The sequence below is a fragment of the Dermacentor albipictus genome, chromosome 9 (assembly GCF_038994185.2).
Source record: "Dermacentor albipictus isolate Rhodes 1998 colony chromosome 9, USDA_Dalb.pri_finalv2, whole genome shotgun sequence".
Lineage (NCBI taxonomy): Eukaryota > Metazoa > Arthropoda > Arachnida > Ixodida > Ixodidae > Dermacentor > Dermacentor albipictus.
In genome coordinates, this window is record NC_091829.1 from 61,856,524 (window position 1) to 61,872,605 (window position 16,082).

At 43.4% G+C, this 16,082-nt stretch overlaps 1 protein-coding gene across 3 annotated transcripts in view; it reads right to left on the reverse strand.

Moving 5' to 3' along the window:
- LOC135919796 (zinc finger protein 723-like) overlaps positions 1–16,082 on the reverse strand; it is a 36,147-nt gene that overhangs the window by 12,862 nt on the left and 7,203 nt on the right. The window contains exons 4-5 of one of the 3 annotated variants that reach the window (XM_070526129.1): positions 11,171–11,247; positions 7,363–7,489 (exon numbers count right to left, since the gene is read on the reverse strand). In XM_070526129.1, coding sequence (XP_070382230.1) covers positions 7,363–7,489; positions 11,171–11,247 — 204 coding nt within the window. Of the gene's footprint in view, positions 1–7,362; positions 7,490–11,170; positions 11,274–16,082 lie in introns of all 3 variants that reach the window. The other 2 variants (XM_070526131.1, XM_070526130.1) reach the window with 2 other exon arrangements.

The following is a 16,082-nucleotide window of genomic DNA, read 5'->3' on the forward strand; positions in this document are numbered from 1 at the left end:
GCATGCGTTGTCGGTGTTTTTTTGCGTGTCATTTGTTTGTGGGCTGATATTCTTAATGTTCCGGGGAACCTTGTAAAGTATGTAAGACAAGGTTTGAGCATCTTTAGTGATAGGATGGTGCGGTAATATATCCTGCATATACCACATGTAATATAGCAACGCGTTAAATACACAGATACGTATATGGTGAAACAAATTTTTTTCCCGCAAGTTAAAACACACAGAAATAAGACACGTAGAACACAATACGGATGGCATGTGTTTGTATCTGTGTGTATATGTGTATTTATTTTTCTTAGTTTTGTGTGTTTTAACTTGCAGCAAAAACCACCGTCTTTAGCAAGCACCAACGAGGCCAACAAGGAGTTTTGTTGCAACTTAATGGTACCCATATCTATACGAGAATTTAGGCTCACGGACAACTCTACCAACGCCAACAGCGGATTTTCTTTGACACGTGGCCCTTAAGGCAATCGCGTTAATATTTGAGACTACATTGTAGCACTGCTGCAAAGTACTAGGTAAGGACAAGTGAAGCGTAGTTGAATTTATTATGCAGTTAAACACTTCAATCAAAAATAGACAGCCCCAAGAAAAAAACAACGTTGCTTCCAACGGTAAAGTCGTAGGAGCCTTGCGGCTGCGTTTTTCAGCGACGTCAACACGATAGCAAACTGGGAATGGCTGCTACACAGCTTTCACGAACACCCCTCGCATAACCACAATATGTCTCCTGGCGCTTGCTGCATTGAGCCTCTTTTTGCACCATCCTCTACCTGAGTGCACGTATCGGTTTCATACCCCTCCTAATTCTACGTCAGGAATTGCTCGCGGATAATCCGCGAACTGTCCTCAGCAGGAGTACAGGACCGTACGCGAGCGAGTAGCGTTATCGCCGCAGCGATTCACCCGTAAGATGATCTGAACCGTGAGCGTAAGTTCATGAGACAACACTTACATGTATTGTACATGAAACTATGCAGAATGTAGAGCGCAGATTTACAGGTGCAGAACTGTGCACCCGTGAGCTAGTGGTGATGCCCTATAGATGTATCGTATACAACTACAGACGGTTTGCTGATTCACCTGCAAGGCGAGGTGCCACACTTATCGTAGACTGTAGTTGTGCCACTAGCCTGGCAGTACTGCGTATTCTGTGGCTAAGCGCCGGTGGCGTCGGCAGTTCTAAAATGCCAGCACGATATGCACATGAACACTGCGACCGGTGGTGGTTATGAAAGGTAACTGAAGCTCGTAGCTGAAGCCAACGTTTCGACAGGGAGACGGAACTCATGCGGACTAGTCCCCTTTCAAAGAGAGACGCTTGCTTGTAGAATCCTTCTGGAGCACAGACGTGTTGCTCGGAGCAGATCACGCACATATGTATTCTTTGCTGCCTGTTGCTCTTTCGAGATACCTGCGCCGAGTGCTATGTGAGCATAGTTCGCTATTGTTTGGGTAATGTTATTTGTATACCTATATTTATTGTCATTCACGTGGCTAATGCAATATTATGATGCGGCTCAGCTCATGTGGTTTACATTTTACGTCTTTTCCAATCATGGCAGCATGGCCGGTGTCTAGACTGGATTATGTCATTAAGTTAGAACTTCATTGAAAAATTAGTAAAATATAAATAAAATAAAAAAAAAATAAATAATGAAATGTTGGCAAAGTGAACAACTGGCCAAACAGCCGCAGTAGCGTTTTAAGAGAACCCCTGAAGACAAAGGAGCAAAGTTCATTTTGTTCCGCATGAATTTAGTGATTGCGAATTTTGGTTTTGAGCTTGAAAAAATTCAATATCAGACGGATAAAATAGTTATCATTTATTGGTGGATTTCCAAAGTATCTACTCATAAAATAGTTTATTTTTGAATGCTCTGTAATACATTAATTTCAGGGCCGCATTTTCGATGCCCGTTGCTTCCGTTAGGAATTTCACAATGGTTTGGCCGGTTTACGTATCAGTCTGGCGTAAACCAGTTGTTTCAAAACCGCAGATGAGGATAAACGCTTCTATCTGTGCCATTTGCGTGTCGACATGGCTGAATTAGTGGATTTCTGCCCTGAAGATCACGATGTTTTTATTGTACTTCAGCCCGATCCTTAAACATGACGCTCACGCATGTTTGTGGAAATGCTGTAATTGATGAAATGGTGTGAAAAATTTGAGCTGCAAAGCCGCAGCTTTCCACAGTTTGTGTTGTTAAACATAGCGGTTCTTGAGTAGGTTTGCGGCAAGCTTTTCAGATCTCCAAACAATGATTCGCGAATGATCGGCGGCTTCATTGGTTTTTGCAGCACACGTCGGTGCAGGTGACGAGGGCACTCGTTGTGGCAGTTGTCTGGGCCATGATCTTCCTAATCTTCTGAGGCAGAGGTCCGTACTCGGGCGGTAGTCTAGCCTGCGGCTAGATCGCTCGTCCATGACGACGTCCACGTTATTTTCATGACTTATTGAGTTTACGAAGCACCTATACCACATCTCAAGTTAGAACAACCTTGATTCATGAAAGACTATATTGGACGAACCGGAACCAACAAAACAAGTTACATTCTGGCAGAAAGATAGTGCCGGGTACATGAGTCGATATTCGAAGAAATGATTTGCGAATAACGAGTATCGGCTATTCTCACTTTTTTTCGCAGGTGATTCCAGCATTATAACTGGTGCTCGCGTGTCTTCCAGAACGCACAACTTTATTCGCATTGCGCGCAATTTGATTACAAAATGCTCGACAATTGCAGAATGTCCTGATACATGCTGGTGCCTCATGCCCTGAGCTGTAACTTAACATTTGCTATTCGGCGAGACGCGTTCACTGGAAAAGGATATAGAAGTACGTGGGTCAATACTATTACCTAAAACTATCTGAATCGTCCTGTAGTAGCCCGTAGGGATACGTTTGTCACATCAGGCTAAAAATTCCACAGCTGTAACTTGAGTGGTGCACAAGTCAAAAGAGACGACTTACGAGGGAATGAGCAACTGTAACTTAAAATTGACAGAGGTTCTCGCTATATATAGAAACATTTAAAATACTCGCAGTGGAAGAACATGGATATTTCAGCTCCAAATGGTTTGAGTCTTGTACAGTCTCACTGTTGTCATCAGCATGATAAAGAACAAATATTTTCGGTATGAGTACAAGATCCATAGAGAGAACCAAACCATTGCGTGTATTGAACAATATGTAAGGGAAATTAATTTTCCCATACCTGTGCCTATATATTGTGAAAGCTGTCTTTGAAAGGCCGCTAGGCCTAAGGGCCGCAATTATTAGCAGAGGTTAGATGATGATTACTTGAAAAGAACACAGTGCCTCTTTTTTTAAAGGGTTCCTCATGTGAGGTCCCCCCTTCTATTCGCACTGCAGAATCATTAAAAGCATTGTTAGCTAAAGCTTGTTTAAAAGTACAATGTCAAAGCGCTTGCACAAAACTAAACGAGGAGTCAAGGATCTTGTGCGAACATTCAGCCTTCTAGTTACACAAACACAAAGTTGCAGCCCATTAGGGTTTGTCTAAAAATGAGTTTGTGAAAGCTACTTCGGCGAAACAACTTAGTTTTGCGAACAGTTACCTCTAGTCAGGGCCTGCAGTATACTTCGACATTGCAACATCCCAAATTATGTGGGAGACGACGTTTTTGTCCGGTAATTTCAAAAAAATCAAGCGCCATCTTCGAAGCCTTGCGTTTCACTCAGCAGTTTTAAACGTGAAAAGAAGAGCGCCTGTGGACACAATGCGTTCGGATAGTTGCTCGCCCCTGGGGGAGAATGTCAGCGTTATTTTGCTGCACGGCTTCATGGTCACGTTCCTATGCAAAACACGTGGGCGATTTACTTCACTTGCGCACTAGTCACACTGTTGCGACTGCCCATCCATATGCGCCACGTGATGTGCAATCAGTTGAGCTGCGTCTCTAAACGAATATACATACAATTGGCAGCTAATAGTCTTACACAGATGTGCGTCTAGGCTTTCTTTCTTTGCGGACCGAAATCCACAGTGCTTGCACTCGTACGAGATTTTAGCCTAGTGATCTCTTTTGCGGTGTCTTCGGAGATTTGTTTTCCACTTAAAGGAGCGATTACATATGTCGCAAACGAAAGGTCTATCGGAGCTATGTGATGTGAGATGACACTTAAGGTCCACTTTGTTTCTGAATGGTTTAGTACATATTTGGCAGATATGGGGTTTCACTCCTGTGTGAATCTGTTGATGTTTATGGAAACTGCTCCTATGCACGAATGATTTCTTGCATATTTCGCATTTGAAGGGTCTCTCGCCTGTATGCGTGCGGTAATGTTCAGTTAGACTAAAAGCTCCGCTTAGCAATTTACTACATGTTTCGCATTTGTGGCTTGACTTGTTGACAGATGATTGATCACGTGCTCTGAAAGTGGGGGCTGTATAACCCGTGTGTTTGTTGGGTTGCCCGTGTGAGGTGTCGCGTCTGCTGGAAACCTTTCTACTGGAAACGCAGGACGCTGGCCGTTCCCTTTCTCCGGTTCCAGTAGCATTCCTGCACGGACAAGGGCGAGTTAGCTCAAAATAATCGACCCTTTCTATGGGACGACAAAAACACATTTTGACCAATTGAGAGTTTGACAAGCTGAACCGCCCGGTAATGGTAAGGCGACTCGCTCAATTTTAGCGCTAAGTTGCTGCACTGGTATTTAGCGCTCGATGTGGGCTCTAGATTGTCAGAACTTGAACACTGGGGGTTTCGGTGGCCAGTGATGCTAAACTGCAAATTAAGAACTTCCCTTTCGAGATGCAAGCATAACAGAAGCCTTGCATTATCTAATACATCATGTATATCCTGCATGGAACCGATGCAGAAGAGTAGGAATATCTGTCAGTAATAGTAAATTAAAAAACTCGTATTAAAAGTATTAAAAACACAACTCCGTCTTCAACACGCTCACAAGGAGTATTCAGGCAAAAGTCCAGAAACGTACCCTCGGAAGTGAGACAGTTGGCATTGAAAAAGACTATTTTGCGTGGGCTAAAATACGTCTCCGTTTTATGGCGCAGCTCTTAATTATCCGCTCCAGCGGCGAGCGTCGGCGACGTAACTGAGCGAACGAGCGGAACAGAGAAAGATGAAAGAGTGAACGCAGAGCGGCAGGAAACACGAGCATTAAACGGTCTAGAGGCCGAGACCAATGATAGCTGCCCCTTCAGTGATATGAGCGCGGGAAAGTGGTTTTATCCTGACCCGCACTACCACACCTTTCGTGCTAGCATCTGGTCTCAGCCAGAGCGCTCATTTCGTACTATTGTCAGTTCACGTCGGCTCTCGCTCCGGCTTAATTTGTTTCCTTTTGTTCGGTAGTCTTGATTTGCAATTGTTTTGCGATCGGGTTGTATACGCGACGTGAAATGCGTAGTATTTTATGTAAGCCAAGCAGCCCCAGCGATTACACTGGATCCTTCGATCAGTCATTTACAAAACCCGTCGCGCTTGACCACTGCTATGTGACCTTATCAAAATTTTTGCCTCCGTATATCGAGAAAGGAATACACGTACATAGCTGGTCTGAAATTTCGCATTATGGGCTATCCTAAAGGTTGGTGAATTTTTTAGGACGCGGTGTACGCTACGAAGACTAAAAACGTTCGGCAGCATGTTACACTCTTCTGACACCTGAAAACGAAAGCCTGTTGCACCTGTGCTAATGCATAACGTTATACGATCGTACGGGCCAGGCCTAGCGAGCCGCAGTATCAAGTGAGCGTACCGCACTGTAGGTAGACTACCGCAACGTCACATGCAACAACATATTGTAATACCTAAAGGTCATTTCGTTCTTCCTTTCATTGGCGCTAGTTCGTTCTTTGTTACGGCAGTGTACTATTGTATACTAGTACTTATTATTGGTACTGTTCACGTCACACATGCAAGGTTATGGTTTGGTTTACCCTTTGTGGTGTTATGTTGTACGTCTTTTTTAATCAAGCCAGCTTTGCCGGCATCGAGATCCGATTATTTAATAAAAAATATGACTATCAAACTAATTTTGCTTTATTGAAACAGTTGAATTCCGGCAAATCTATCCATCATAATTTCTATTTAGGTTTGCAAGTGGGCAAAATTACGAAATCACTAACTAAAAAAAACATTAAAAGCATAGAACTTGCAATGTTACCTACACGAAAAAGATATATCGCAGTTATATTTGCTGCATCTCTGACAATCCCAGGTTGACAAGTTTCTTTCTATCAATTTGCAGTTTGCTGTAATCGATACATCGTGTTCGAAGACTGGCGCATGACCCATACATACCCATACAGTAGAAAAATTCATAGCGCTGTGTAATACATAAATTTTCTGCAATTTACAGGTGTTATTTGGTGAAGTTGACTGAATTAATTTTATTGCCGAGTTATAAGATTGTAATCATGTTACTCGAGTTTTTCAATGCTTTCTTAAGTATAAGAAAACACAAAAATACAATTCCATCAGTTAGGTCCGTCTATAGTTATGGAATGTTTGAGCACTGGTGAAATCGAGAAACGCACGTTGACGTCCGGTTTAATATATCTATCTTTCTTTCTCACCGGAATCAAAGAGGGAGGACTAATTGGAATCAAAGTGGGGTCGTCTGGGCTGCTCAGCGTACGGCCACTTGGCAACACAAGCAGTGCAACTTGGCACCTTATCGGTATAAGACGCACATGCACACTCTGACCAACGTATCACGTGTCAGAGTTACGTATCGTGCAAAGTGCGAACTCCCTCTCAATGACATGCTCAAGCTGCTTAACGTAGTGCTATGTAATACTTTTGAACCTGAGCCCTTTGGAAGGTTATGATGCAGATAGAAATATATGAAATATAAAAGTAAATGTAGGTTTTACGCAGCACCGAAACCATGATCTTATTGTGAGGCATGTCAGAGTGGTCGACTGCAGATTAACTTCGACCACTCTTCTTACTGCCGGCATTCCCATGCTGCATTGACTTGGTAAACTTGGCCATAACCCGGTTTCATTTTATGAGCCTTGACTCCGATGAGCGTCTTTCCTTCACAATCTTTACATATTCCATAATGGGGAGTGAGTAAGCAGGTTACAAGCTTGCAAGTGTGCTGTACATTGCAGCGTGGTTGTGGTGGTGCCTCCTTCTTACTTCGTCCATGTGTTGTCACGCTGCTGCAACCGTGTAGTATGTCAAAGCAGGCTGCGCCAGCCGAACACTCAAAACTGCTGATAAAGGGCCTATTTCAGCCATCACAGCTAGCCCTCCCGAGGAGAAATTACCGAGTGGAGGTACGATTGTTCCCCAGGAAGCCGCGCCTGGCTTCACCGAGTTGCTTTGCAGTGGAACTTACGTAAATGTGAACTCACGTGGCACCGTCTTCAAAACTGGCTGATGCATCCTCCATGCCAGCACGGCTTGTGCTGGGCCTTGTGTTATTGATGCTGCGGATGGCCTCCAGGTGCAGGTAACTAGTGCTGCCATTGTCAGCGACACCTGCATGGAATTACAGTATAGTAAAGTATTGATGTAATAGTTCTGCGGAATCCCGCTAGGTGGAGAGAAGTAATTAAAAAAGGGATAACGACACTTGCACCCAAACGTAACTAAGTCCTGCAAAGGAAACGCATACGGGTTCCTCAGAAGAAAAGCTTCGCACTGGAAGAAAAATTCATCCTGGTCCGGGACTCGAATCCGGGACTACCGCTTTTCCGAGGCGGCCACTGTACTATCTGAGCTAACCAGGTGGCTAGCAGATGGCAGGCGAAGTCGAATGTATCAACTCAGAAGCATAGCAAGATTTTGACATAAGAGTTTTGTGGGATCCCGCAAGGTAGAGATGTAATAATTTTTCAAAATTATTTACAATATAGAATTTATAATTATATTTAATTATTATAGTACTTAATATATTTATTGACTAGATATATTTGTTATAGTATTGAAGGTGTTCATTCGCCACAGTGCAGCAGCAATTCTTAGCAAATGAACATTTAGTTCTGATATATGGAGCAAGGCAAGAAGCTTTTTTTGGGGGGTGGGGGGGACCTTACTGCATCGCTTCCGTTCGGGGTACTTTTTCTTTCTGCAACTATGTCTTGAATGCAGGCAAGAACTTTGTGGCCTTCGGCAAATTGAGCACGATCAAGATTGTGCGCTCTTGTTGGATTCTTCTAAAGACTCTTATACTTTATCTCATACCGCGGGCCAAACACCACACTAGTCAAACTTAAAAACGACATGTGGGGTATTGTCTGTCGAAGCCTTCGCGCAATGTATTCCTTATTAATATATATATCAACAGCAGTAAACCTGTTGTGTATATATATATATATATATATATATATATATATATATATATATATATATATATATATATATATCCTTATTGTTCATCTAAATAGATATAGCCCACGCAGATGAGGATAACGAAGAAAGTGTGAGGATGCATTTCTACCGAGGGAATTTAAATTCTTGGTTCATGCATGCCCTTAAGTTATTGACCTATGAGAGATACATGTGCAAGACGAGGACGTATTCTCATTTGAGAAACTGATAATCCGAAGCCCATTTGCGAATTCCCGTATGTGAAGTTCCTAAGAAGGCATAACCTGTAAGCTGTACATGTTCAGCAGCTCACTACAAAAGTGAAAGCGGCCGTACCCCCCTATGTCCCTTCTGTAGGCCATTGATAGAATATCACAGAAATAAAAGAAAAGATTGCGGAATGCGCATACGTAAGAGTCCTGTTGCAGACAGCACATCAGCTTTGAATGTAATGCAGAAGTGCTGCTTCATGAGGAAAGCTACATAACTATGCAGCGGAACGGCTCAATGCGCGTTAAAAGCGTGGACTGTATGGACAGCGCTGCAAGGATTGTAGCTATGTGCGCATCTTCCCTATAACTGCGCTGACATTGCGTGACATTGAAAAAAAAGATAAAATCAAGAGACTTCAAATGGCGGAAACTACGGCAGAACCCTCGTCGAGATGACCATCGATGCTACTGAATTTAGCATTAAAACTGCCGGGACACGCCGTATTGTTGAATACACCTTTCTTTAGAATATGAAAGCGGGGGGGGGGGAGCGAGTTGTCTAAGAATTTTTATGGCGTTACACCCTCATGGGTGAGTCTCTGCGCCTTCGTATGTCACATACAACATTAAACGCGGATTTCTAACCACCAGAACTAAAGATTTGACTTTCGTCATCTTTGAGTTCGAATGAACTACACTTTGATAGCACAGGCGTAACTTACGCAAATCATTTTTAGTGTCTGGCATTCTCAATTTTATAACTCGTGCCGTTAAAGTTACAACGTTCGTCAGTCAGGCCTGCGAAAGAGATTGCACAGTTACTGGTAGAACGAATAATGCTTGATGTATACAAAGAACGCTGATCACTTTACAAAGGAGAACATGCAGTTGTCAAGGCCGGTGTCTCATCATGGCATAGATTTTCTTGTTAACAAAGCGTTACAACTTTGAAGTAGTGGCACACTCATTGTAAATCGTTGCCTACTCTGGCTGTTACTCTGTCAGTACAAATACTCTTAATGTTTCCGAAGCGTATAGTTGAGTTACTATGTAAATATTTGTGGCGACAGAGTGCAGAACACTACCCAACAATTGTGTGTCTTCTTGCGTTACATTTTCACTATTCTTTTAACGTCGTTTATGCTGCATCTTTAACTTGGCTTGCTTGGTATGAAAGAACCAAGAGCTTCATTATAAACTGTTTTAGGTTGCCCCGAGTGGCCTACTATTACTACTACAGTCGGCCGCAAGAGGATACGTCGGCTGCTCGTAACCTGTTTACTTGAGCAACTATCGCACTGGGCCGAAAACGTGACAGCACCATTACGACCCTCCAGCATATGGACCTGGAGCGCCGCCATAGTTGTCAATGAAACTGAAATTCGTATCAAAACATTTTTTTGTCTATGTTTGATCAGTTCAAGGGAAAAATTGTCGTGGTGGTAGTACGACAAAAGCACCGAGATTCTAGCTTGGCAAATAAAACGCTAGACCAATCGTAATGCACCGATTCCAATTACGAGTGAATTGATCACGCCATGGAATGCAGTATGGTGTCGGCTTCTGACACGACCATCAAGGAGCGTGCCTTTGCAGTCGACCAATATGATAACTCGTTCAAAAAATTACCGACGATTACGTTACTTCCTAATGCGAAATTTGAGCGCAGCAAATAAGCTGTTTCACCTTTTCGATAGATTGAGGCAAAGAAATCGAGCAACACATGTATGCGCTATCACAGAATTTTTTTTTATTTTTCACACGTATTTCTTTAACAAAGACTCCATTAACAGTTCTTGACAGTCATGAAGGAAGCTTTGTGGTCGGAGAAATAGACTGATATATGTTGGACTTGGTACACCAATGCTTGATTCTCAAAGACGAGATCTATACAAGTGCCACGCGAGGTTGTCACAGCCGTGGGACGCGTTACGAGCGAGAGGAACGGGATGTTCTCCCGCATAAGTGTTAGGAAATTGCTGTTTGTCTTTATGTCAACATTAAAGTCCCCCACTACTAACATCGGTGTGGATCGATGGACGGTTAATGCGAGTTGCAGGAAGTGCACGACGTCTTTCGTGAGTGCGGTAGCGGACTCACGAAAGCGGTATCAGTCGGTCGCTGCTAGCGCTGGGGGGATGAAAGGGGGGCGGAGCTGGTTATGAGGCCGACGACAACGCGAAACCCAGGAACGAACGCCAAAGAGCCATTTGTGTAGCCAGCCCTCCTCCACAGTCTCTCCTCCTCCCTTCCATCATCCTCCCTCGCCCGGAGAGCCGACAGCGCGCATGCGCGGTGGCGGAGCGCGGCGGCGGAGGCGAGCTGGTTACGAGGCCGACGCCGACGACGACGACGCCGACGACGACGCGAAACCCAGGAACGGACGCCAAAGAGCTGCGCTCTAAAAAAGGAACTGCACATCTGTATGAATTTGTATGTATTCAGTTACGCACATATTTCTTAGTAAGGACAGTTATAAGCACTCCCATGCAGGATCTGTCTTGGCGGTGCTGCTAAAGTGCATCCTCGTACGCAATAAATGTACCGCTGCCATGGTAACCGTAGATGCTATCTCCTATGTTCGTTGTGAAGTGTCATCGCAAGTTGCACCGGTAGCGAATGGCCATCGTCTACGTACCATCGACGTTGCAAGTTTCTTCGGTAATCGCCGTGGTTTGCGTGTTCTCCTGGTAACGCCAGGCGTCCTCATAAAGCCTGCAATTATGGTCACATCGATACCACTGTGACCAAAAAGGTTGGCAATGTTTTAATAAAGGAAAGCTGGGAAAGAGCAAAGTACTGTTTTGTAAATGCGTGACTTGCAATGTTTCGTTCTCCTTAAAGGCACGCTATGCTGGCTAGCATAGAACGAATAGCATGCTCGGGGCAATGAGTTGTGCAGAGCACTGATCCACCATAGTCGAAACGACACCTTCCCTGGCACGAACACTGTCAGCTGAAGCGTTAAAGGGCTTACAACTGGTAGGATGCCTCCGCATATTGTTTGGTATGTAAAATGCGGACTCCACTTGCCGCAGTAACATAATATTAAAGATAATTTCGTAATGAAACCGTTGCTGTATGTAAAACGTTTTTTTCAATAATAATACACGCTGAAACAAAAATGGCACTATGCGGATACTTTCTGCAATTAGGATGCCAAGCAGCGCCTATTTTAGAGAAATTCTTCTTTGTACCCGCCTTTTATGATTGGGCACCCGCGTGGTGAATGCCGCTTTTTCACGCTAATTACATGCATGACTCACGTATCCAGGAGTTATGAGGAATACATGGTATTTTAACCTTAATTTAAGCCTTAATTATAACACTTACGAACAAAATGACGAGTTTCAATGAAATATTGCTGGACTAGAATGAAGAAAATAAATATTTTCAAGCCATGCGAAGTTTGCTTCTATGTCACTCGTGGATCCTACCACGGAATTCTTTAAAGGATACGGTTTATTGAGAGAACAGCATGAAAAATATCCTAAGACGGATACAATGCTATCCCCGAAAATAGCTGAAATGCAACGTGCTACTGCATTTGCTCCCAAATGCAACAGGGCACCGTAGAATACCATGACTTTCCACTTCTACATCGCTGTAGTATAAAGTCGCCCCAGTTCCCTTTCTGAAAAAACAGAACATTTAGAACAAAGTAAGCTAAATTTAAGCTGTCAAAAACATTAAAAACTGAAACACACCTTAATTGGCCTCGCAACTCCATTGCGCATTTGGGGGGTAGCCCTTAAACAACACATGTAAACAGAAGAGCAAACGTTTTAAAGCAAGTTGTGTCTTTTCATGGACCGGGCTTAATATTTAGGAAATAGGATTGTGCGGTCAGTACCTACCAAGTCACAAATTTTTGTTTTAATTGGCAAAAGACAGCATTGCGGGGCACTTTGACAAGTTGTCTTGAAAGCACGGTATTGGCACAGCAAGTGTTCACTGAGGTTCAGCTAATTCGGAGGTGTTTAGTACAAGAGCCTCGACTTCATCAAACGCATGTCAGAGTAGTAAATGCAGCATAATTTTTCACCACCATAGCTTCTGCAACGTGAAACATAAATGCAAGTGAACCGCGGCCATCTTGCAGGGTAGTTTCATTGAAATTCGGCTGTCCCACTTGGGATTGAACACGGGACTTCCAGCTATATAGCATGCCGTGGTGGGTGTGCAGTGTAGTATTGATACATGAACGAAACGTAGTATCTTATGTAAGTACGCTTGCTTAATGTTCTGCAAAATCTTATCCCGAGCGCTAAGCAGCTGGCGTTGCGCTGAACATGGCAATATTTTCGCACCGCCCTTGCATCGTCGCGTCTTCATCTAAGAAAGCCTCCGATTTCAAAGCTCAAGCTGGGTGTGAAGAATACCCCTTTTAGGTGTGAACAAATGTACAAATAATAAAGATTATCATATCGGTCGTGTCTAAGGGCAAAAATATTGAATGAAAAGTGGACAAGCGGTAAAGCTCACGTGGTGTAGGCAACCAAAGTAGATGAAGCGTCTTGGGTACCGTCACGGCTTGTACGTGGGTTACTTCGTTCGTCATACTAAACACAGGAGGTATTCGTAACTGCTTTCTTGAGCCATGCCTGATGTCTCGATGTCCCATAATTGGCGTGTATTGTCGACTCGGCGTTGCTAAATCACCGCGCATGCGCTTCTCAACGTCAAGAAAGAACTAATAAAAACTAATAAAACTTTTGTCAATTCGAAATTTCGATTAGAATGATACCACATATCTGGAAAAAACGAAACGTTTGAGTCCGCTACTAGCTTGACGCTAATGTGGAAATTTTTGAACGCCAGCAAAGGCGCCCCGATTACCCGTGCTATCTATCCTATAAATCATCTAACCAAACTAAATTTCACTAACTACGAAAAAAAGTAAATTTGTCGGATGCTATCGCTACTTTCCTTTTATATTCCTCTCAAAGTGAAGTGCACATCCTTTCGGAAAAAAATTGTTGCTCGTGTAAGCACTCGTGGAAGCGCAGGAGGTATACAAACTAAGTTAGCCCTAACTAGCGTATGATTGCCAGATCTATGTTGTTGGTCATCTGAGCACGAGGTTGCGCCATCGAATCCCGCCCAAGGCGGCTGCACTTCGATGGGTTCGAAATGCGTTAAATCCGTGTACTTAAATTTTGGTGCACGTTAAAGAATCCCAGTTGGTCTGAATTTCCGGAATCCTCCACTACCGTGTGCCTCAATCAGAAATTGGTCTTGGCGGCTGAAACCCCAGAATCTTTTCGATTGCCAGATGCTGCAATTCTGCTTAGTGCTGTTGTGACACTTTCTGGCTCAGTAGAAATGAAGCTGGTAGTTCTTATCACCCTACGAGTGCATTGCGCTCGCTTTGTTCTGTTGCCCACAAATTCCAGTACTGTCTTCGCTAATACCTAGCAATACAGAAGTGCAACTGCTTCGCACTAGCCGTGGTTTTTTGGATGCGAACGCTCATGCGCCGTGCAGAGACGTAGCTCAGTCATACACAGCACACCGGGGAACAATTTTGTGTGATTGCTCCAAGGTCGTGAATTGTGCTTCACGCCTAGCACGACGAGTGCTGCTGTAGGTAAACACAATACGCTGCTGCCCACTCCTCAACTCATATATTCGTGTTTTACAAGCTTTTATCAAATATTGGTGACAAAGAACCACATTGGAAACCTTTATAACATTTTCGAGCATGTAGCCACAACAAATAAAGGGCCAATTGCAGAAACAAGCAGAGTCAGCAGTCGGGGCAGTTTTCCCATGGTTTCGCAATCGTTTGAATAGCAAGGGGGACATTTGCCATTTACTAGTGCTTCCATTGCTTCATGAAAATGTTTTCGTAACAAAGGTTTCCGCCACTGTAAACACGAATGAATATTGGGAACGAATAGTGGAAAGTTAGGACATCAATGGTTTTTGAGCCTGTTATACATCATGCAGTCTTTAGTGCGTTATATGTGTTTGCTGTAGCTGTGCCAGTTGAACATACATTATACTGAGCATCACCAGGCAATTTCAAAACGCTGGCGGCTCAGACAACGTTAATTTAATGAAGTAAATTCTGTCTGTTTATTGCGTAAGTAAGAGGGAATAGTCTCGCCAACAAGGTGATTGCAGCGCAAGAGCAAAAGCAGCCTCTCAGAAGGGAAGCAGTCTGCATGCACAATGCTCTGACGTCACATGGAAAGCCCACAGATGCTCATTAGGTGATAAATACGCAGTGCAGCGATTGATTTTTTTTAGAAAACAGACAGGTGGGCTAGTTGGTACTGCATAACTTCTGGCTAAGTGCAAAAAGCCCCGTAGGAAAACAGAAATGAAGCTTTGAGCCCTTGTACACTTCTACTGCCCTACGCGCCTTCTTGCGCTTTGCCTCAAGTAATTTATTTCTTGCTTCTACCAGATCCCGGTTATATTTTTCGTGTTTAATACCGATCGGAAAGTGTATACGTGACAGTGTGGTCTTCGTAGAGGAATATGTACTCCAAATGCAAAACGGAATGCTAGGTAATTTCGTGTTTAGTATGTTCAATGCTATCTAAGTAAATCTGTCAATAAACATTGATATCAAGTTCTAACATAGCTGGACATTGTTCACGTAAATACGTAAATCTCGCTTGTAAACATTTAACTTAACTTAAGCAACTCTTTTGCTGCCGCGTGACACTATCCAGCAAATACTTTTATTTATGCAATATCTTACTTGAAAAATGAATGAGAACAGTGTTTCTGCTTGTTTGACACAAAGTCGATGCCACGAAGTTCATGCTGCTAAGCGTGTCAAATACAGTTTATGCAAATCTAGGTGAAAAATTATTGGTTCTCAAGGAAAGGCGCACCGCACCCAAAGTTGCCATTACTATTACCTGCCCGAATCAACAAAAATATATATTGCGATAAACCTTCGCTTTTGATACTTTCCCCAGCTTGCTCTTCGGCCTGCCACTGTGTCAGCTACTCTACTAGTTACATTTCTGATTCCATAATGTTTTCCGTGTTTCGGTATCGACGAAGTATGCCCAGTGCTTTGTTGTGTTTCTTTCCCGTTTAGCTGCAATACACATTCCCCCAGGTGACCGGTCTTTACATATATAGAATTTCGATTATGGAACGATAAATTTTTACACAAAAGCGTTAAGGGCGCCGTGCGTATGACAAACTTCGTTGTCGGCGGTGGTCCGTGAACGAAAATTTTCGTATATTATAGAGGATCGCACGCGTAATGCGAAGACGTGGGATTCATCGCCACCTGCGAGAAGTTGTTTTTTAATCCACTTTGAATTCCATTCATATCCTTATTGCATATCCTTATTGTCACGCCTCATCTTAATTCGTTTAACGTTGATGACGTTCTGCTCCCTGAAGCCCTCCAGGAGTTCAGCTTCAGTAAGCTCCAAGAGATCGTCATAGGAGACTACTTCATGGGTGGTGTTCATAGTACGATGCGGAGTTACTGTTTCTTTGGTGTCTCCAAATGATACTAGATTGGGTGACTTTTCATATTGTTTCTGGTTGCGGAGCTCTAAGAGATCATCGCT